At 41.9% G+C, this 23,466-nt stretch overlaps 1 protein-coding gene across 1 annotated transcript in view; it reads right to left on the bottom strand.

Annotated features, from left to right (window-relative positions):
* VWDE (von Willebrand factor D and EGF domains) overlaps window positions 1-23,466 on the bottom strand; it is a 395,553-nt gene that overhangs the window by 44,627 nt on the left and 327,460 nt on the right. Inside the window, exons 20-22 of the mRNA XM_086941980.1 lie at window positions 22,868-23,041; window positions 15,971-16,141; window positions 5,213-5,848 (exon numbers count right to left, since the gene is read on the bottom strand). Of these exons, the coding sequence (XP_086798106.1) occupies window positions 5,213-5,848; window positions 15,971-16,141; window positions 22,868-23,041 (981 nt within the window). The remainder of the gene's footprint in view (window positions 1-5,212; window positions 5,849-15,970; window positions 16,142-22,867; window positions 23,042-23,466) is intronic.

The raw sequence follows: 23,466 nt of genomic DNA, 5'->3' as shown, positions 1-23,466 counted from the left end.
TGATCATTCCAATTTTTAAAAAGGGGGAACGGGATAACCCTGCGTGTTACTGACCGATTTCTCCCTTGGATTCTTCAATTAAGGTAGTGGGTAGAATAGTTCTGAACAGATAACAAGCATGGGCAGAGGATAATACAATTCTACGTAAAGTACAGTATGGTTTTAGACAAGGGTTAGGGACAATTGAGCAGGTGTTACATTTTATAATGTTAACAGAGAAATATACCCAAGCTAAAGAAGGGATCTGTACGTAGCATTTGTGGATCTTACGGCCGCTTTTGAATGCGTTAGCCATAATAGACTTTGGGATATTTTGCGGGACCTAAAAGTTGACCCAATTTTAGTCCAGTTTTTGAGGCAATTTTATGCTGGGGCCTCAGCAAAGGTTAGATATGGAGTGGGGGTGAATGCACTGCGTTGTTCGCTGGGGAGAAGGGTGTGAGGCAGGGGTGTGTCCTGGCTCTCTTTCTCTTTTCTTTATGCACCAATGCTTTAGAAGAGGAGCTAACGGCCAGGATGAAACAATAAGCCTATAGTGTTGCTTCTCTACACGCATGACGCAGTGCTTATGGCCAGGACTCAGCCAGGCCTTCAGAGTGCCCTTATGACATATATCGATTTTATGGCTAGTCGGGCCTAAAACTCAATGTCAAGAAGACCTATGTGATGACAGACTTGTGGGAAGGGGAGAAATAAATGTAAAAGTTTGCCCCTAGGGAATGATAGGATAGATGAAACTAACACATTCTCCTATCTGGGTGTTCTGCTTGATCATACTGGTTCATGGAACCCGGCAGTCTTCAAAAAGTAAATCAGGGCATTGATGGATTTTTCTAATAAATTGGGCAAAAGCCCCCGGGGATACTTCTTAAAATTTACCAAGCAAAATGCTTGAGTATAGCTATGTACGGGGCAGGAGTCTGGGGATACCAGGATGTAGCCGTAATACAGAAAGAGGAAAATACTTTAAGGCTTTTATTAGCAGTACCGCAGAGCTCTTTCGTTTATAATTGCTACAATGAGCTGGGAATTCCTTATATCTCTGATTTGATTAAGGTGCAGCCTTTGTTACTATGGCATAGAGTTTGGACGTCTATTAGTACAGTTAAACAGAGATATTATTGGAGATGCCATGGGTTTAATCTCACGCAAACAAGATCACTTGGCTGAATTATATCAGAAAATTTCTAATAGACGTGGGTAAACCAAATTTTTATAGTAACCCCAAAACATTGAGTACAATTTCTAGGAAGGATTTTAACGTTTTTGTCAGTCATACTTAGAGTCCCTAAGAACGGCTACAGAAATAAAGAAAAGTACTGTTATCCCACACCAGTTAACTCTTGTATCCCCCACTATTCAACCATACTTGGACTGGTGTATAGTTATGTTCTTACAAGATTCAGATTTGATAGTTTCTATCGATTAGTCAGCTTCCCTACATCAAATGATTGGACCAGAGACCTTTGTCGGTGTCCTTGCGATGAAATGTCTCTCCAGGCGACAATACATGTGATTTTATTTTGTAAATTGTATAGTTTAGAAAGATCTAGATGGATTTTGCCATTGTTGAAGAGAGGGGGCTGAAGGCAATGCTGTCCTGCCTTTCTATATTTACAAAAGTTGGGAAATGTTTATTGTGTGGGTGTTATGACTGGATTCCTGAAGTGCATACTGAAAAAAAAAAAGTATAATATGGGAAACCCACCATGAGGCTGACTAATGTATAGAACTCTTGTTATAAACATCAAAGAATTAACTGAAGAGGAGCCTGTAAGATTCAAGTGGTATGTAAAGATATAATCTTAGTATGTATTCTTCTTTTTAAATTTCCTTCGGTAAGTTTTTAAAATGCTACTTTTATGATTTTTAATTTGAAACAAATCGAACAAAGTTGATTTGATTTGATTTAATGCTCTTTTCACTAACTTCCAAAAGTGTTGCATAAACTGAGTCTTAAGCTCAACACTACAAGCTTTAGCTTCACACTGAAAGGTGACATGAGTGAACTTAGCTCAATGAACCAGCGTTAAAACTGGAAAACACGTTATTGTAGCCTTGCAGAACACCACCCAATACATAAATGCGGTGGTGTCAATGCTTTTGGGTTAATAACAGGGATCAGTGTTTATCCAATGATCGTTCTTTAATGATTTACATATTGAAAATCTCTAGAAACAGTATATGTATTTCAAAATCTTTATTTTAAAATAGTTATTTTAAAAAGTGGAGATCTAGGGCACATAATATTGGTAACATCACAGAGGACAATAAAAGCAGCTAAGCCTTTCATTAATAGTGAAAACAAGAAAAAATCATAACATCACTATTCATATCACTTGCACCCCTCACTGTACTTCCTCAAAGTGCTAGGCTAATTGAGGTGATAATGTGGGCTGACACGATCAACTTCCACCATTCCCATGCTAGTGAAAGGTACAGAAACAGGGCCCGTTTTACAAACACTTCACTGTGCCTTACTCTTGTAGTAATGGTGATTTCCAGAAGTGATCTAGGTGTAAACCTTCGTACTCTTGACACTCACAAGTAAGGCAAGAATACAAAAGTGAGACACACCTATTAATACACCAATCTTTGTGTATCTAGTCCAACGTTGTTCGCCTATGTGAGGGATTCGCACTATGTTGTCAAAAGAACAAGCCTCTATTGTGCATAAGGAATGGAGAGCACAATAGACATTATGGGGTTGATTCACAAAGGTGTGACATTAAAACATTAGTGGTAATTGATAATGTGGGCCCTTGTACATATTCTTTAATTTACCCACATTAATTCTTTGTGTAAATCAATTTGAGTATATGAAATCTGGAAAATGTGTGGTTGTCGCCTTGAAACCTGCACACAGGAGAGTTTTTCCTTCTATGTAGCATTGTTGGAGCAAGCTGAGATGTGTGCAGAAATAATTAGAGCAAGGCATAGTTTCATAGGTTAGGAGCCTGTTAAAAGTACCTCTTGTAGGTGTTCATGCACATGCAGTGCTTAATTTGTGTCAGTGTTTTCCGGAGTCCAACATCTATTTGTAAACACCGGCAAAGTTTATGCGAAACCAGCACATGGTGGCGCTGTGTGTGTATTTTTAAGCAAAGTTCATTAGTGTAGCATTAAACTATTTAAATATAGATTTACAAAATGCTAAAACTTGAACTTAAACCAGCAGGAAAAAAAGTGATGTGGTAGTGTCAGCTACAGTGGACCAGTGTGCAAAACCTTGGGCCCTGGCACTTATTTCTTTTTTTGTTTATAAATTAAGCACTGTATAAAAAATGATTAAGTGTCCATGTAAGTTTTCTTGAGTGAGCATTTCTTTCCTAGGTCGAGCCTCGAGTAAGTGCGCAAGCGCTGCTCTGGTGAAGATCTGCTGTAGTTCAGTACATGAGGGAAGCCCCTCCAACTCCCCGCCAATATTTTTCATTGGCTTGTGTCCTTCATAAATGCTGCCTTCGGCTTGATTTAAAGGCTTGTTAGTCCCTCGTTATTACAGCAATGTCATCATTTGTATCCTCCCAGGGCTACTGGCCCGGTATGTGTCATTTAGACTGTGAGCACTATTTTCTTTATTTTTCTGTGCTGTCTCACCCCCTCCCCCTGCCCGCACTCCCGTTGTCCGTGCCTCCCCCTCCCATCCAGACAGGGCCGGACTGGGAACCAAAACCGGCCCCGGCAAAGTGCCCAGGGGGAGGTCTGAGCACTTTGCTGGGCCGGTTTTCGGCCGATTTTGTTGCAGGGACGAATTTGCAGCTAAACATGGCCCCTAGGGGCCCAAAACCAACCCCCACCCTTGCGGCACACCGGGGAATTGCCCTGTGCCCGCAATGGCCAGGCCGGGCCTGCATCCAGTTGTCCGTGACTCTCCCTCCCATAGTCTGTGATGACTACTGTTTGCAATGCAGTAGGCCTCATGTAAATGCGAGTGCTATTGCATTACAAATGCTTGTTTACCTTAGCATGCTAAGAGTAGATGGGTTGGGAAAGCTTTACTGATCTGGTTCACAACACTTCTAGATGCGTAAGTGAGACTTACACACCTAAAACCGTAAATATAAAGTGTGACGTATTTGCAATTCAGATGGGGAAAACTAAGCTGTTTGTATTGAAGTTTCACTTCTAATTTCATATTCTTCTGGAACACGTGCATCGCTTCCGCAGTAAAAAAAAAACGGGCGGAGGGCTAGCAGCGGGCTTTCTTTCCATGATGAGAACTCCCATGCACTGCACATATGTAGCTGTGCATCAAAAAACATTCTCCACTTCCAAAGATGCACATAAATTACCCCGGTGCTAGTGCTACTAAATGTGTGGGAATGTGGTTGACAATCTGACATTTTCCAACGTGAAGGTTCAATAGCTAGATTAAAATCTGGAATTTTCATGAACATTTGCATGACTATTCTCCACAATAAGATATTTCAAACGAAATGCTAGGAGTGGATAAGAATACTATGCTAACTTCAGACACTCACAGGAAACACACACATATGCCTGGGACTTTAAGGAAAAGGGAAGTTAGGAGTAAATCTCCACAAGGCCTGAGTGTGCACTCGTGTCTCTGGAGATGTGTGACCTTCTTCGGAAAGTGGCCATCGGTTTGGGATCTTATTAATGGCATTGAGCCTCTGGTCTCGCTAAAAGTTTTGATAAGTAAGGTTAACATTATCGGTAACTGTTAGATGTCAAGTGTTGACAATATAATGTATATGTGGGACTAAAAATGGAGTTAGAAAACTAGTTCTAATTGATTCTGTTTATCTAGGACATGTTTCATAAAGCTTTTAATGTTAGTTAGTTTAACATGCACATGGAAATTCAGGAGCAAGTCACACCTCCGGCCGGAGCAAGTCACACTTTCTCAAAGTAAGTAATCTGTGCCCTTAGGAGATATTCTCATATTTACACATCACTCGTCTTATGTCACAAAGTTTGAACACCACGTTTGGAGTTAATAGAGAGCTGAGGAATGTAGAGAGGAAAGGAGGTGAGTGACAGGTATATGTAAAAAAGTTCAATGAGGTAATAACCAAACTTTGACAAGTTAATACTTTACAGTACATTTTGACGAAAATATTATATGTGTCTGTCATTATTGATCTGAGATGGCATGGAATGTTCCATGCATTTAAACAAAAGGCGATTGTGCTTGTAGACATCTGAAGCCACTATGGTTAAAATCATGAAAGATGCTAACACAGATTACCTTTGCAGGTCGCACCATCACCGTGGTACCCATATGGGCAGCGTCCACATTTGAAGCCTCTCTCCTGGCTTGGCTCACAGGGCACTCCTGGAAAGCAGGGGAAATCTGCGCACGTCACGATGTGATATGCTGCTGTTACCGCCGTCTCCCACTCTTCGGGGGTGTCAGTGAGTCTAGAGGAGACAGGGTGTTGCTGAACTGATTTTTGCTTCGTTGATGTGCTTTCAAATTTGGAACCAGTGTTTCTGGCAGGTAATTTTTCTGTTAACGTGCTCAGTTTCGTTTTGGTATCAGAAGGGATTTCTTTGGGGATTGTGGTCAGATTTCGAAAATGACCCTGTATTTTGGTTTCCTTTTCTGGTACAAACACATCCTTGCTTTTGCTGGTCTCCTTCTCGCTCTGCTCTGTCACAAAACTGCCTCTGGCATCCGTTGGTGTAGAGCCATGGACTACAAATCTAGTGCCTGAAGGTTGCCTACTCCATTGTGTGTGAGAATCCAAGTGGTCTACGTTTCTCGAGGACGGCCGTGCTTCAGATTTGAAGGTTGGCAGGATGTGACGTGCGGCTTCCGGTCTGGGGGTGACACTTCTGTTAACAGCAGTTCTCGGTCTGTCTGCAGGGCGAGGCTGGAACTCTACAAAACAAAGAGCACGCGTGTCACTACGTGAAAACCACTAATGCTAATATTTTCCTCTCTAGGGACCGCCATGGTTTATCTTTCACTGCATTGATCATGAATTTGGTATGGCTGGTCTACACTTTACAACTTGCCATCAACTTTACATCATTCTTAGAAATTTGAAAAATAGCTAGGTAATGTTATCGGTAGAGCATTTATTCGGAATCTGCACACTCAACAACATCAATAATGCAACAGCCAACATATCTACTTTAGTACTGCACTTCTATATATCCACACTAATCACTCAGTTACAGCAACACTTAATGGTAGTCTTTGGGCAATTTCTGACCGGTACAAAAAATAGCACATTAAAATAACATAAAAAAATCCTCAGTACATTAGTTAGTAAAAAGGTGTGCACACCCTGCGGCCCTTCAAATGCAAAAGCTAGGCATGCGTGTTTGTCACAGTGACGTATACGCTTTCGAATATCCTCACTATTGTTCTTTTTTTTATCCAACTAGGTTTCACTGTAATTGGATTTTGGTGCTGATGACAGATCCTTTCCTACACATTGTCGATAATAACCGGTCCATATGACCAGTGGCACAATTTATATCATTACACCAAAGCCTTTAGTTATAAGAAAGTGTGCTGGATCAGACTTGTTGTCAGAGTCCTGAGTCTCACGACTGTAAATAACTTAGCTTTGGGGCTTTGTCTATAAAGGGGAAAGATTGTTGTCATCCTTACAGGATAGCTGGGGGTGGAGCTCTTGCCTGCCTCACTTATACTTCAAATGGGTTGCATCGAGCACACACACAAACACACACACGCACACCCACACCCACACACACACACACACACCTGAAACTAGCCCTCTGTCACCCCAGACCTCTTGGGGACTTAGTAGGTGATGTGATGAATGTTCCAGAACCAGATGTTGGAGTAGGCCATGGGCTCCCCGACTTCAAAGGTAGTCACCAGGTAAAATATTGGACCTCCTGAGCCACTTTTTAGTACAATCATGGACCTGTGAAAGATTTTAGAAGGACTGCCTCGTACCCCAGAGGACTGTCCTGCTGCTTGAGGCCGTCCTTGTTCCCTACAAGACTGCCCTGCTGCTGCCAGTGGACTGTTCTGCTGTTTGAGGCCTACCTTGCTGTTTGTAGGACAAGTGGGCCATTTATTTGGACCCAGGACTAACAGAGTGACTCCAAGGGCTAGTTGGCTTTCTTCCTGTGTGAGCTACATGAACATTACAAGCCCCAGAGACCTTGAACCCTTCACCTGCCCTCTGCTGAAGTCCTGATCCCCCTTATGGTGCCCCCCAGGACCTGGAGCTTTGGAAGTAGTGTTGGATCTTCTGCTGGTGCATAACTCTAGCAATTGGGACTTAGAAGCATTTTCACCAAAAAGTGTCAGAAGAACCGAGAGATGACCAGGACTAACCTGGCAGTTATCTGTCCAAGGTATATCGCTGGTCAGCCTGACTTTGATGTAGATCCTGCTATGTTCTTCTGCACAGCAGCAAATCCTGTTCAGGAGGACCCCTGAACAATAGTATTTCACCTTGTGAAGCCCTCTTCGTCCTGCAGCTTCACCCTGCTGGAGGTTTTGAACTTCCAAAAGTTGTTTAAGTCCGGAGGTAAAAATCTTTACTGGGCTCAAGGGCGACAGGCTCCCTATTGACCAAGTCAACCTTTTTGGGCAGGAAATTGAGTTTCTCCTGCTCAGTTTTTTCTGAAATTGCAGACAGCTTCATTGATACCTCTATTCTTCTAAGTCTGAAGGTAAGTTGAAACCAGTCCCATTCCACTTTCTGTATCTTACTCAAATTCTGGCACAGTCATCCTTAACTATTGATTTTGCCCAGATGCCAGCGGTTGCGCCCTTTGATCTTTTCGGCTCTATTTCACACTAAAAACTGAAAAAAAACATAACTAAGGTTCTGCTGACTGGATTAAATTTGCTCTGGTGACTTTTGGTTTGGGATTTTTTGTGTGTTGTGTTTTACTGTTGGTGTGATGCATACATATTTTTCACATTGACGCTAAGTTAGGTCTGACTGCTTTTGTGCCAAGCTACCAGAGGGTTAAGCATTGGTTAATTTAGTGAATTTTGTGGTTCACCCTGAGAAGGACTGTGGTTACTGCTTGGGAAGGGTTTTACCTCCTTTCCCCTCAACCAATAACCTAATTTCTTACCCCCTGGTACAAAGGTAATAACATTTGTAACAAGCACTGGCAAATGCAATATGTTTCGCTTTTGTGATTCATAATTTTTTGGGAAGTTTTAAGTTGGTGAGCAGATGTGGAATAGAAGTTAAAGAATTGTTAAAGAATCTCCATAAAGTGTTATGACTTGTTTTTTGAGAAAAAAATGGAGTCTGGTCCTGGGACAAAGGGGCAGCTGGACCCATATATAGTGAAGTGAAAATAGTTGCTAGCCCCCACTCTGGTTTCTCGTCTCAAAATTTAAGAGCAAGCAAACAAAGAAAACATCTTCTGTTTGTCTGGGTTATTTTATTTAAACCCTTTGAAATTTATCAGTTCTTTTATATATTTTTTCATGAGTGAGAAAAACACTATACAAAACACTTATACATATATACAAAACTACTATACATCATACATATATACACTTATGAACAATTTACACACAAACTTCTTTTCAAATGTAGCGGTTTTGTATCCACAAATAATTATTCTTTGCGAAAATAGCTGTCCACTACAATAACCACAAGGTGAAAATAGCAAAAAAACTGCAACAAAATTTCTTTCGGAAAGATCAGAAACCAACTATGAAAATTAAGTCAAAGTGATAAACAATAAATTCTTGTTATCTCTTGTTATCTTTCTTTTAGTGCCTGCCGACGCGTTTCGAATCTGGGGTGGAGAGGGTTCTCAAACTCGATTTAAAGAAGGGGGGGGGGTTTTGGACAGAGTATCTGAATGATGCAGAATACTCTTACCCAGTCAAGAGATCAGGGCTGTGATCCATCACCGTTTTTTAGCTCACTGCACCATCCCAGCTCAGAACCTGGCTACATGCAAATTAGTCTGTTCCTGTCCCAGTGCATGATGGGAACAGGGCAAAACAAACTACCAAGCCAATTCTTATACTGGGAAGGAAACAAGCTACCGGGGACCGGTTTCTGGCATTTCAGCCGTCGTTGGCCCGGCTTGCTTGAATCCTGATGGTGCAATGAGCAAGGGACTCACGTCTGAGTATACCTTCTCAAACTACCACAATAAAATTCTTCCTTACATAAATAGCGTAATTTCTCTTAGTCTTTCACTTCCTAGTTCAATACTAGCAAGTGCGAGCACCACGTTGTTAACACAAGAGCACTTGCCTTCTGCCAGCCTGTGGTTTGTGGGTTCAAATCCGAAGCGGTTGACTTGGCTTTTTATTATTCTGCAGAAAGCAAAAGCAGAGTGAAGGGCAACCGAATTGCAATGGAGCTCGACATCAGACAGCCGTCTCTAAAGTCCTCAGCTGCCTCCAGTGTGTGTGAATGGGAGACTGCTTCTCTGTAGAAAAGTCTTGTTGTGGCTCGAACTTTTAAGATGCAGCCAAGTCTGCCTCCTTAGAGCACAACTGCATACACTTGACTTCCCAAACCCGGTCTCATTCAGCCATTTTAGAAGTGTGGAAAAGCACCTTCCATATCTTACTATGACTGGTAGGGCCATCTGTAAGCTTTGACATGTTATGTTACCAACATTTACACACAGGCCTTCAAATGTGCAGGTACTGTCTGATACTCTGTACCCCCCCCCCTTCAAACATTCAACTACCACATGCGATCGCCCGCCAGCAATGAAATAAAAGGGATTCCACACCACAAAGGCACACAGATGTGGATGCCTGCTTTGGCCCAGGAGGAACTGGAGAGTGCCCTTAAAACGCATAAGCCCGCAAGTAGGTCCCTGCTTGTGCACCGTTGGTAAGAGGAGTGTGCACTCGATCAGAGCATGAAACTGACACAGGCACACCTGGTCTGAGCAGCAGCCAATCCCTTCTCTAATCAGTCAGCTTGCAGAGTCAAAATTAGTAGTTTAGAAGTAGTGAACAATTCCAACCACTGAGCCCATAGCTGTAACTTTAAAGCAAGGGAGTAGCTTTTGTAGTGACAGCAGGCTAAGACACTTACAAGAAGTTCCACCAAAGCAGACGAATACAGTACTTTGTGGATGGGAAACTGATAAAAGAAACATACAGGAAGAACAGGAAATAGAATGCCTGCAACCAATAGAAACCAGGAAAAGTAAAGTAAAAAGCACAAAAGCAAATGCAAAAAGCTTGAACGCCTCTGGCGCCGCACCTACGATGCAGCCGCCATAACAACCTATAGAATGGCGCTAAAAAAATTCATAAAACCAAACAAGGCATTATGAAAGAATATTTCGCCAGCAAAATTAAATCCGCAGACAATTCAGCCAAAGTGCTCTTTCAAATTGTAAAAGATTTTACCAATCCTGCAGTCCTCTCTCACAAGACAGAGCCCTGCCAAGAACTCTGTGACGAACTTCAGACCCATCTCCCTTCTTCCTGCTATCAGCAAAGTGGCCGAAAGAACCGTCAACCACCAACTTTCTAACTTCCTTGAAACCAATAAACTCCTGCGCCATTCCCAGACAGGGTTTAGACCGGGACAGGGAACTGACACCACTCTGCTAGCCGTGGTGGTCGAAGAGGAAAGAACCATCATTGACGCAGGAGGATCAGTGGCAGTGATCCTCCTCAACCTAAGTGCCGCCTTCGACACAGTGGATCATGCTATCCTTATCCACCGGCTAAGCATGATAGGAGTCGCTGACTCCGCCCTGTCCTCCGCCCTGTCCTGGATCAAATCCTTTCTGGAAGAAAGAACCTTCCAAGTGTCAGATGGCACCGCCATGTCCAAAACCCTGCCACTTCAGTGTAGGGTCCCACAGGGCTCCTCCCTGAGCCCCACACTTTTTAACGTCTACATGTCCCCTCTAGAGGACATCATCGTCCCATTTGGCATTAAAACAGTCATGTACGCCGATGACACCCAGTTGGTGGTTTCTATCAACCAGCAGAGCAATAGCCTAGACAATCTGGCAAACTGTCTTGAGAGTGTCTTCCACTGGATGTGTGAATCCTGATTAAAATTGAACGGAGAAAAATCCGAGATACTCCTCCTAGGAAACCCTCCAGTCCTCTCCTGGCCGCCATGTTTGGGAACACCCCGCACCCCCAAACCCAAAGTCAAAAGTCTCGGCATCTGGCTAGACCAAGACCTCAACTTCAAGACTCAGGCCAGAAAAACCTCGGGCACTTGTCTCGGCCTCATCCGAATGGCGCGAAAAATTCTCCACCTGATCCCCTTCCAATCAATGAAACTGCTGATGCAAGGGTTGGTGAACTCCCGACTGGACTACGGTAACGCCCTGTACCTGGGGGCACCGGCATCAGTCACTCACAGACTACAATGCACCCAGAACGCGGCTGCCAGACTCCTAACCGGAACTAAATCGAGATGCTCGGCTAAACCAGCTCTTAAAAGCCTGCACTGGCTCCCGGTAAAAGAAAGGATTACCTTTAAGACCTTATGCATCTCGCACAAAATAATGCAAGGCAGGGGCCCCCCGATTCTGACACCCCTCATTAAACCCCACCAGTCTAACAAACATCTCAGATCAGACTCCCTCTCCCTCCCCAGCGTTCCGAGAATAAAAAAGTCCCGATCTGTTCTCTTACAACGCCCCAAAACTATGGAACGCCCTCCCACTCGCCATGCAGAGAAAACACAACCACCTGGCCTTTCGGAGACAATTAAAAACTTGGCTATTCCAATAAACCTGTAACTCTCTACCCTCCCCTCTGGAATCAAGGCCAAGCCAGCGCTGGGATGCCCTAGGGTAGCTACACGCTTTATACATCCCAACTCAACTCAACTCAACTGTCGAATTTCTTTCACGAGAAAATCAATCTCATCTATGCTTCTTTTAATGTAGCACAGAGATCAGACACACTGCTCAGGACATAAGGCTTAGCGCGTTTCAACCTGTCACCTTAGACGCAGCATTAAACAAACTTCAGCTATGTAAATCGGGTTCTCCCCTAGATCCTATGCCCGCCCAAGTCTTTTCCACCATTGCCCCTGCGATCATACAACCCCATGTAACAATATGGAATTCTGTGGTATCTATGGTTCTGTCTCTCTATATTCTCTCCTGTCTCTATTGCCTAGAATGCTCTCTCTAGGTTCCATGCTTAGTATTCTACCTTTGTCAGTTACTGCCTGGTTCCTGTTCAGAGCTGACGTTGCTTCGTGTTTGCTGTGAAGGTTGCTAATTAAAGAACCGTTCTTCACCAACTTCATCTCTGCCTTTCATTGGAGTTTGGATTTAACATTTGGCGACGAGGGTGGGATTTCTTCCTGGATTATCCTTCACATCTTCAGCATCCACAGAAGCACTGGGAGGCCTTCTCGACCATCCGAATGCGCAAGAACTCTTTCAACATGAAACGCGCATCCTCTTCAAAAGGTCGTATCTAACTTATAACTTTTCGACTGCTTTTGGCGGCTTTGCGCTACCTTTTACCTTTACTGCGCATCTCCTTATCCTCGAGCGAGTTTCCCTCGAGCGCCATAGACCTTACGTTCCCTTCCTCGAGCGAGTTTCAGCTAGAGGATTCCACCAGAACGTACCTGACTGAGTCTTCTATTCCGGCCATCTTCGTCCCTCCTCCCAGTCAGTCTCCGCGCACGTCACAGTTCTCCGCCTGGTTCGTGACGGAGTGACGCGCCTCACGTTGTTTCACCTTACGTGACTTCTGCGTGACTCCATCTTGGTAAAGTTCACGCAGCCTCCTCTCCTTCATTTGCATGCGCAGTCAGTTTCATGCGCTCGTTCTTTAAAATCATCGCTTTTCATCGTCACGTTGAACAACGCTGCCTTCATCATATTTACAGCGTTCTTTCATTTTTTTTTTCCATTTTTTCTCTACGCTGTCCTGGACTTCAAGCAGCTTATTCGTTTTCAGGTTTGGCTTTGATCTGTTCAAGTTTTTTTAATTCTGCTTCTCCCACGGCACATCTTCTGGTTGGCTACTCGATGATGTGCACATCTTACCAAGTACTTTAACCCTTAATTGACAGACATTTTTTATTTTTCTGTTCGTGTGTTTAACCTGTTCTGTTTGTTTTACACATTGTTGCTTTGACATGTCTCAAAATATTGTCACTCCTCCTTATTTTTAGGATTTAACAAATTCCTCTCTCTTATCAGGTCAGTTCCCGGAGATATGGAAACAGGCCATTCTTATCCCCCTCCTGAAAAAAACAGAAGCTGACCCCGCTGTACTCAGTAACTATCGCACGATATCACTGCTTCCTAAACCAGCCAAAATCCTGGAATAAATTGTCCAGGAACAACTCTCTGTCTTTCTAGAAAGCAATGATCTCCTACATGACTCACAATCAGGATTTAGGACAGGGTATAGTATTGAGACAGCACTTTTAGAGGTTTCAGAGACCGTGCGGGAGAGTGTGGACAGGGGTGAGATAGCCATGCTTGTGCTCCTCGACCTGTCCGCAGCTTTCGACACGGTCTCCCATGCCATCCTCTCCAACAGACTCCGTGAGATGGGGATCTGTGACACTCCTTTAGCCTGGATCACCTTTTTTTTAAAAGACCGTACACAAAAAGTATGGTGTCGACCATTCTGGTCTAAAGACAAGAAACCGCTTGACTGAGGGGTACCTCAAGGATCGGCTCTCAGTCCCCTATTTTTTCAACGTGTATGTCGCACCCCTGGCAAAGGTGATTGAGACATCTGGGGTCAGAGTGATCTCATACGCTGATGATACTCAGCTTAGCTTTTCCATCAGAGATCACTCACCCCTGGGTTTTAAAATTTTTAGAACCGGTCTATCCAATATTGTAGGTTGGATGACTTCGAACACACTAAAATTAAATACGGACAAAACGGAGGTGCTGTTTTTTAACCAAGCGATCCCCATGCCACCCACCACCTGGTGGCCTGCGGAACTCAACCCGCCACCCTCCCCGGTAAAAACAGCACGCAATCTTGGAGTCCAATTCGACAACGAATTATCTTTTAAAACCCAGATCCAGAAAGTCACGTTAACATGTTTTGGTAAACTCTGCATGCTAAATAAAATCTCCCCCTTTCTTCCCACTGAGTCACTAAAAACAGTGACACACGCCTTAATCACTTCGCATCTAGACTATGCGAACAGTCTGTATTTTTAATTGCCTGCCTACCTACTACACAGGCTACAGATCGTGCAGAACGCCGCAGCCTGGTTGATCTGTAAAGTCCCCTATCGCCATTCCATCTCACCCCACCTGAGGAAGTTGCATTGGCTCCCTAACACTGCCCTTGTCAGATTCAAGGCCCTCGTACTAGTCTTTAGGGCGTTGAATGGAAAAGGCCCCAGGTACCTTAGACACAGACTAAAAGCAGTTAAATCAGCTCTCAACCTTAGATCTAACCACCCCCGGCTCTTACTCCCACCTAGATTCCGCCTTGCGAGGAAGGGGGGTAGAGCCTTTGCAGTGGTGGTCTCCAAACTGTGGAACTCCCTGCCCATCAGCCTCCGTCTCATGGACATTGAATCTCAATTCTGGATCAAACTAAAGACCTTCTCATTCTCTGACTGCTAACTTTTCCCCTGCTGCTCGCAATCCTTAGCGCCGGGACACTCCCGTTGGGGGTAGCCGTGCGCTTAACAAATGTCAACAATAATAATAATAATAATAAAGACCAAAAAGAAGTGAAGGCAGGATGCGAGTCTCCTTGAAGATATATTTAATACAATAGATTTCACAAGCACGAGCAAGCGCTGTGCAGGTGAAACCTAAAAAATATTCCCAATGCCACATGATTTATCACTGAAATATCAGCCTTAATAATACTTTGGAAATGTATTTGTTTTTTTTTCAAATATTGACTTATAAATTCTGAAAATAACTCACATATGAACTATCAATGTTGGTATATATATATATATTATGTATACAAGTAAAATATTCAAATTTAGTAGGCTGGGCTCCACACAGCAGAGCTACTTACAGATAATTGGAAAGCTACCAGTAGCTCACAAGCTAATCATTGGAAAAGCCTGGTCTAGAACTCTGTTGGTGAGCATCTGCCAGAAGAGTTCACCAGAGTAAGAAAATGTGCTATGTCAATCAATAAGATACATTATGAGAAGGACAACATATGGCTACTGCATGCATCAGTGACCGTTCGCTCTCCAACTGCACATCATATACACAAGGAAAACACTTGGTAGGTGATAAACTTTCTTTAGAGAACTAGCTCCAGACCTCTTTATGGAGGTATGCAGGCATGCATTTGGTGAAATAATTATAGATGCATTCAAGACCCCCTTTTTAAGACTGGAATTCAAAACTAATCAAGCTGTTGGCAGTAAAAGAATGGTAAAAAGCAAGAAATATAATGGACAGGGACTTTGCAGTTACTAGGAATGGTTTGACTGGAATAATGTCCTGTAAGCTTCCCTGTTATTGGTCTGAAGAACTATAAAATGCAGTTATTGGGCTAAATACAGACAAGTCATTCTCTCCTGTAAATTATGAGTGAAAAGTTAAGCATACCAAAGGTTTTATTAGCTCCAAAATTGTGGTGAATATGTCTGACACAAACAGACAACAGAAATTACTTTCTTCCTCTGTGAATTCTTCCACACCTTATTGCATGTGTTGCACAATTGAAAGGTAGTCAAATAAGTGAAGCATTTTATTGCAATTTACATCATTCAAGTAGCCAGTCAGGTGTAGGACAGGGGAAAATCCATTGAATTTTTTGCCATCCAATTCCTAGCCAAAGCAGACAAGTTTGCATTGCATTCTCTGTGACTGTAAAATAAGACTTATTCTTTACAATCCTCAAACGATTTTCTGTTTTTCTGGCCTTTATGGTGTACGCTGATGGACATTAACATTACACCTTAGAAGCATGTCTTGTCATTAATAGGATGCAATGGGTAACCTACATTTGTGTTGACTGATGGTGGCTCACACAGTTCCTGAGATGATTAGTAAAGGAAGAACACTGAACACTTGTTAGGGCTTGGTTATAAAAAATATTTAAATATATATTTACCAGGTAATGCTAGGTGCACTGTGCATACACGTCCGTCTCCAGACAAGCCTGGTGGACACTGCCCACATATAAAATCAGCTCCTGAAGACTGACTTTCAAAGCACTGAACTCCAGGAAAGCAGGGATTAACTGCACATGGATTTTTCAAATTTGCCTGATTAGAGCTCGATACTGCGGAAAAAAGAAAAACATTATACGTTCTATTGCAACACTGTGCTACCTTACCTTAGACTGTAGGTGATTCTATGTTGTAGAAGATGGTGCATTGGGTTAAACTATGCCTTCTGAGAGATGCATGATTTTTGGAGGAAAATTTGGAAGCCAGAGGTAAAATGAAAACTTATCACCAAATATCAGAAAAGGGATAGGTGGGGAACACATGGAAACTATCCATTTTGTTAACAAAATATTGCAGTAAAAGGAAGTAAATATATACATTTTGGGTTCTTTCTTGTAGTTGAATGTCAAACAACTTCATCTCCTGTGGCTTATTTTTCTGCGACAGAGTATAACTTTTTAAATATTTCTTAAACTCTATTGGCTTGATTCACAAACTGTATTTTGTAGTACATAAGGTAGTGCTACAGTAGTACTACCTACTAATAAAATGCAACTCACAAACCTATGAGTGGAAATTTCCAACACCACCTCTTCTATCTTTTCTATGGGGAAACCATCACACAAAATTACACCTCACCATCAATATACATACTAAGTACATGTAAACATTTTAACTGGGTTGGGCTTTTTAATAAATATTTTAAAACAAGAAATTTAAAATTAATATAACATTTTGAAATTAGTTAAATATTTCATTCAATAGTTATATTAATAGTGCTGCTTTTATTTTAAAAAACAAAATTTCAAAAATGTTTTACATTTTTCATTTAATTTACCACAAAGAGAGCTCTACCCTGGAGTAAACAACGTTTATAACGAAACCTTTTGTCCGCAGGGAATCACATTGCGGTCGTTACAACAACTGCGTTGTGATTCCACATACCATTACTCCGCAAGTCGAAACAACGACTTGTGGAGGGGGGGGCTGGGGGGGTTAATGGTATGGTGTAATGGTATGCGGAATCACAACGCAGTCGTTATAACAACCGCATTGTGATTCCCTGCGGACAAAAAGACTGTGGGATAAGGAGGCATATTCCCACCCTGGTGGTGGAGAACTCCACAAACATGTGAAGAGGTATTAGAAGTAACTTTACACTATAAATTCAATTATAAATTAAACATTTAATTAATTTCAGTATATTAATTTAGTTGAAATTCATTTTGTATGCATTTATATGAAAATATTGCTCCAAAATATAATGTTTAGTTTCACTTATTATGCATAAACAGTTACCAAACTTTATGTTTTGAATTAATTTACATTAATCTGCTATTTACAAAAGTAAAGCTGCATTCATTTGTAATTTAAAACTGTTATACACATATTATATAATAAAATAATTCACTTATATATAACTATTTTTTTTTACTTTTCTTACATTTATATATATTTTTAGTAATTCAAACAAGTATGAATTAAGTTAACATTATTTCCCATGAGTTTTTATTTTAAGTCCGTGCCTCAATTATTTTCAATGCAGTACCAGTGGGAGGCCAAGTCTCGTGTTGAACTTACTCCAGGTCTGTTTGTCATTTTTTGGCTTCAGTTACTTAACATTTTTAACATTGCCTCTAACTCCTGTATTGTAAGGTGGAACATGTAAATCTGTAGTACATTTATACTCTGAAATGGCATATAGTGTTTAAGGTGAGTGTTGCATTTATCGCTCAGGAGTTTCTACTACCTATGACATTGGTCACATATTAAACTTTGGATTTGCGAACCATTTTATCTCCTTCGTTGTCCTTTTCTGATTTCTACTTTAAGTAATCAGTGTGGATAGAGGGGTTCCCTCACAACATGGGGCCAGATTCCGAAGCAGTTAGGAAATCTTCCCGATTGAATCGGTTTGGAAATGGTCTCCGACCAGCTCGGATCGGGAGAGTCCGACCGACCGAGCATGATGCATCCGGATGCTTCCAGGTATGATTTGGTTGCCTGGGGGCATTTTCCAATCCTACCTGCAGTGGTGGGGAAGCCGTGAGGGGAACGGGCAAGTGAATCCTTCACTCGTCCAGCCGTGAGGGAAACGGCAAACGCGACTCTCAATCAGGGACGCTCCTGGTCAAATCGGGCATCAGGAACTGCATTACCCAGCAGCCCCGGGACCTGCCGCGCTCGTGACACTCCCGCTGCGCCTGGAGGCGCCTCAAGAACGTGGAACACCTCCCGCCCCGCGGGACGTGCCCGGGAGGGCACCGGGCTAAGCCCGGGCAAAGGGCGGGCCCTCAGAGGCCAGAGGAGGACGGGTCAGGCCACCCCACTTGACCCTTTCCAAGGAGGAGGTATAGACACGTTTTAATTCCTTATCTGTCTTGCACTGTACTGCCAATTGTCGCTTTTGGAGTTCTTTTTCTATGAATCATGTCCATCTGGGAGGAGCTGAATACCCTGTGTGGCACCAAGTATGTCCCGGACGCATCAACCCCCCCTATTAGGGGTAGAGATTTTGACTATCTAAACGGCACTCCACGGGATGTACCTCTACCTTTCAATAAAGACCAATCTCAAGCCAATACACCGTCCCGGGGTCTAAATTGTAAAAGGAAGCACGATGAGGAAAAAGACAATGAGAACCAATCTAACGTTCAAAATTCGTTCACCAGCTCTCCACCATCCCCCCCTAACTCAATCACATTAATGACGGATAAAGCCGAGTATAGAACAGACGACCCTGTATCACCCCTCCAATTGACCTTACTGGCTCAGTTTGAGCAATTGTTAACATCTGCAAAATCACCTCTGGTTACAAAAATTAACGATCTATGGGACAGGCTGGCCAGCATTGAAAAAACACTTAAAAGGAACTCTCTACCAATCAATAAAACTGCTATACCTATTTGCCCTAATCCTCCCATCAACCACGAAAAGTCTAAGCCCACTGCATGCAGGAAAGTCCAAACTCTAGAACTGCCTCTTACTACACCTATTCCAACTGGCCCCAATGTTACATTAAATTCTGCGTTAATACCTCATACAGCGTCCAGGGCCGTTCTAGAAAGAAGGCATCGCATAAATTTACCTCCCGAAGCCACCCCATACGTGACTGTCCTCTCTGGGGTCCCTGCACTTAGCCAGGGCAAACTCGAAACACACCAGGACCTGCTAAATAAGGTCATTTTCTTGCTAAAGCACAACAGACCCTTGCCACCTGACCTAGATGGTGGAATCCTGAGTGTCAGGAGGGTGGGGTGGCTAGATACGTTGCTCAAAGACATCTCGGGGGACCTGGTGTTAATCAAATTTAAGAATAGTAACATAGTCCCCTACCTACGATTTTGCCAACCCAATGAAGGAGATGGCCCCATTTGCATTTGGGACTTGTATGATTTCTATCCGAGCTTCCAACATATTCCGTTACCAAGACAAATGACAATGAACTATAAGTCCTGGAGAAGGGGATCTTGTGTACCCTGTCCCATCAACCCTCTACCCTCTAATTAGTTTTGAATATGCACGAACATTGATTAGTTGACCCGTCATACTGATTTAATCCTGTTTTAATAGTTGATATTAACCTCGTAATGAAATGTTGAGATATATATGTATGTATTGTTGTTGCTTTTATGGTTTTTTAAACTAAAATAGAATAAAGCTGATCTGATCTGATCTGATTTGGTTGGACTACCATTGATGTCTATGAGAGCCTATGTTCCTAACTGCATCGTAATCTGACCCTCGGTTGGGAAGACACATTCCTGATGCGATTCAGAAGGAGCAGATGCCGTTAGGAGGCCTTCATAACCACATCATAAGCGGGCCCTAGGTGAGAATGCTTCCTAACCACATTGTAATCAGGCTTATAGTAGAAAACTACAGTATAACATATAATAGATCAAAATTTGATTTGACATTTTTTATTTCAGAGCAAATAGACAAAAAGACAGTATTGTTTAGAAAAAATAGTTAAGTTACTAAAAGAAGAGCTCAGTATTTTAGGTCCCATAATATCAACTGTCTACTTATCACTTAAAGTTTACTTTATATACCTAATTGAAAGCTATGCTTATTTATAATTACCATTACCCTTAAATGTTTCTGTGATTCCGAGGGTAGCCACTATATAACCCTATTAATGTGCAAAAATTAAATACCAACACTCATTACAGCAAAACCTTTGATGCCTAAAGATTAGCCAACTAGCGATACTTAAAAATGCACTGTATAATATGTTGACTGGTTTAATACATTTATACTCCATGCTTTATTACTAACTACAAAATATGGATTTCTGTAATTATAATCCTTCATTTAAATTGGCTTGACATAAAGCCTGGTAGTCTCTGGCACGTGGTTATGTGCCCAACACATAGAGGGACACAAGTACACATTTTTTATACAATGCAGTGAAGCAATCAAATGTTCTGTGGTGTATTGTGCAAGGGGGGAACAGAGTGCAGTGCCATGTCTATTAATACTGACCTGCTGCTCAAAAGGGTTGCCTTGTGCAATGCACTACCTTGTATAGGTTTTGTACTAGAAGGATAGGAATATATGATTTTACCACGAATACAAGTTCCACGCATGGCAATACCTCGCAAATTTTAGTTCGCAAGTGGCTTTACCACGCTGGAATTTGCAACGAAGGATTATACCACGCATTTTAACGTCCTTTAAACACAAATTTTAAAGATTATTTTCTTACCTGACACCTTCCTTTCTTTCACCAGCAGCCCATACTTCCATCCACCATCGAAACAAGCATCAAAACACGTCTGCCAAAATTAAAAAAGGACTGCTATTTTGACGTAACAGCACGTCTTTGGGGGAGGCACTTTCCTTTTACCTCAGTGGTACTGAAGGGCGTTTTTTTAAATTTAATTAACCCGCTCCTTTGTTTATTTTTGGGGGGGAGACACCCCCAGGCCCCCCCAGTCCCTCCCCCAGCCGACCCCCGCCAATCCCCCCAATCCCACGCTGAACGACTGGAAGGAATTCCACGCCTCCCCCCTAGCCAGAACGTATATGCGTGGTAAAGACTGTCGTTGAAGGCATACGCGTGGAAAAGACGTTTGCGAGGTAAGTGCCTCGTAGTAAACGTCACGCGTAGAAAAGCCTTCGTTGAAAATAATGTTTCCCGAAGGATAGCCTTGTAAGAGCAATTCCAGAGTATGGACAACAAATATAAGGGATCCATACACTTGTTTGCTGAGAATTTCAGAAAATCAGTTAAATATTGCATTCAAGAATGATATCTTCTTCACAGAGACATCTTGCACATCCTCTGGGAGAAGCTGTTGCCACCTTCTCATTAGATATTTTCTCGCAGAAGCTAACAAGTTTCTGTCATGTGATTAATTTCTATAGAATTGTTTTCAGAGAAAGCCTATATAAATTGCCCTACAGTTTATGTATTTTAGCATTATGTTACAACAGAACCCTTTATTGGTGAGAGCTCTGGTCTGTTGCAATGACAATTTTCTTTTGATTATTTTGCTGTGCAGCTTTGTATGTTGCATCATTTCATCATTTAAGTTAGACTATGGGCTTCCTGACTGGTTTTGTTTTATTTTTAACACACATTATTATCCAGATCCTAGTGCTTTTAGTATTATCAAATGGGATGAGATTTTTAAACATTGGCAGATGCTATAATCATTAAACATCTTTGAGAGATGACAGTCAATGATTATTGAACATGCATCATGTGCAAATGGTTTTGAAAAGCAGTGCTTCCTAAAAATGTTTCCAGACAATATCAAACTATCCTGACCAGAGTATAGACTACCAAAGAATTGTGAAGGTAAGTAAATATAGGTAAGGACAAGAAACTTAATGCCACATCTATGTCCTTTGATATTTCACATATCTTCAAAGCACATACATTTGGAGTTATAAACAGTAAATCCATACTTACCTATGTATACCATCACAATATTATGTTAATCCATATTCTAGTCGCAAATGTCTGGCAGAGTGAGAACTAATGCTCAATATTATGGAATACAGCCTTAACTGTGCACCAACACCGCACACAGGACCCAATTCACAAAGGGTCATCCGCACTCGTGGCAGAGCCCCACAGTCATGTCCAGGGGCCCTCACTCATGGCAGGACCACACAACTGCAGTTTCACACTGCAGAGGTCCTGCCACGAGTGGTGGCCCCCACCACAATTGATGGACCTCCACCACGAACATGGAGGCCCTTTGTGAATCAGGGACACAATTTTTATTCATAAAGACCACATAATAATGTAGACAGAAAATCCTACACAATGCAGAGCAAAAGAAATATAGTTGACTATGCAGAGATCCCAAAATGTACATTTGAGTGCACATCTTTATACTTGTAGACAAAATACAGAGTGAGAGCTACAAAATTGCCATTAGGATGTCCACTAAAACAAACAACACAGAAGATAATGATAATTATTTACCCAAAAGCATTAGAGATCACTCACAGGGCAAACACAGGGGTGGGACCTGTTCTAGGTAAATAGGAACCATAAGTAAACACTACTTTAAACAGACCTACACATATTCAACAAAATGATATCAGAATATCGTTACCCAGATAATTCTTGATACCCAAAAACAAACTGCCAAGAATACTTGAAGGCCGCAAAAAAGGTACAGGGTGCTAGTCAAACATTGATATCATGAAATATGGTAAAGCTGTTGATGTGACAACCATTTACTTGCAGGGGCTGAATAGAAATCAGCAGGTTGGAGAGGAGACCTGTTGGAAGTCCTTCAGTGTATTGTTAAAGTGGCAAATGAAAAACATGTATATATTCGGTATTAAACTATATTTTGGGGTTCTTTACTTGCCAGAAACTTTCTCTGATGTTTGCTCATCAGTACTTTCATTTTCTTCAGGGCCGTAAAGGTACTCTTCAGTTCTATCAGTCTGCTCAACATCATCTTCTACGTCACCATAATCTGGTTCAAAATCTTCTAGGACGAGCGAGTGTGGAGGAAATTCTGTTGTAGCTAGTGTTTTCACTGCAGACAATGTAATAAAAAACACAATGATTTAACTCAATTACAGCAAGATTAATTCTACTTATGTGGCTAGAATATATTTATAATTACTGAAAGATGTTCGAGTAGACAAATAGTACTACTTAGTGATGTAATATTTCTTAAAGTTGAATGACAGAAAAGGCTCCTCTAACCATTAAAGCAGAACTGTTAAGGTTAAGGGTGGACAATGCTTACATTTCTGCAGATAAGTCACGCGAAGTACAGAAAACAATCTACTGTACTTCCCAAAGTTGTGATGTCTGTGAGCTTTACCCAATCTTAACCATGTATTTTTCCTTAAGAAAATGCTTTGCAGCTGAAAGTTCATATATTTTTTATGAGACAACTCTCTCCATAAATTAATTTCACTCACTTTTTGCAAACATTACAAACCCAGCGACTTA

This window comes from Lissotriton vulgaris, chromosome 10 (assembly GCF_964263255.1).
Source record: "Lissotriton vulgaris chromosome 10, aLisVul1.2, whole genome shotgun sequence".
Lineage (NCBI taxonomy): Eukaryota > Metazoa > Chordata > Amphibia > Caudata > Salamandridae > Lissotriton > Lissotriton vulgaris.
The sequence above is the reverse complement of the archived record's forward strand: the minus strand, read 5'-3'. Positions and strand labels throughout refer to the sequence as shown.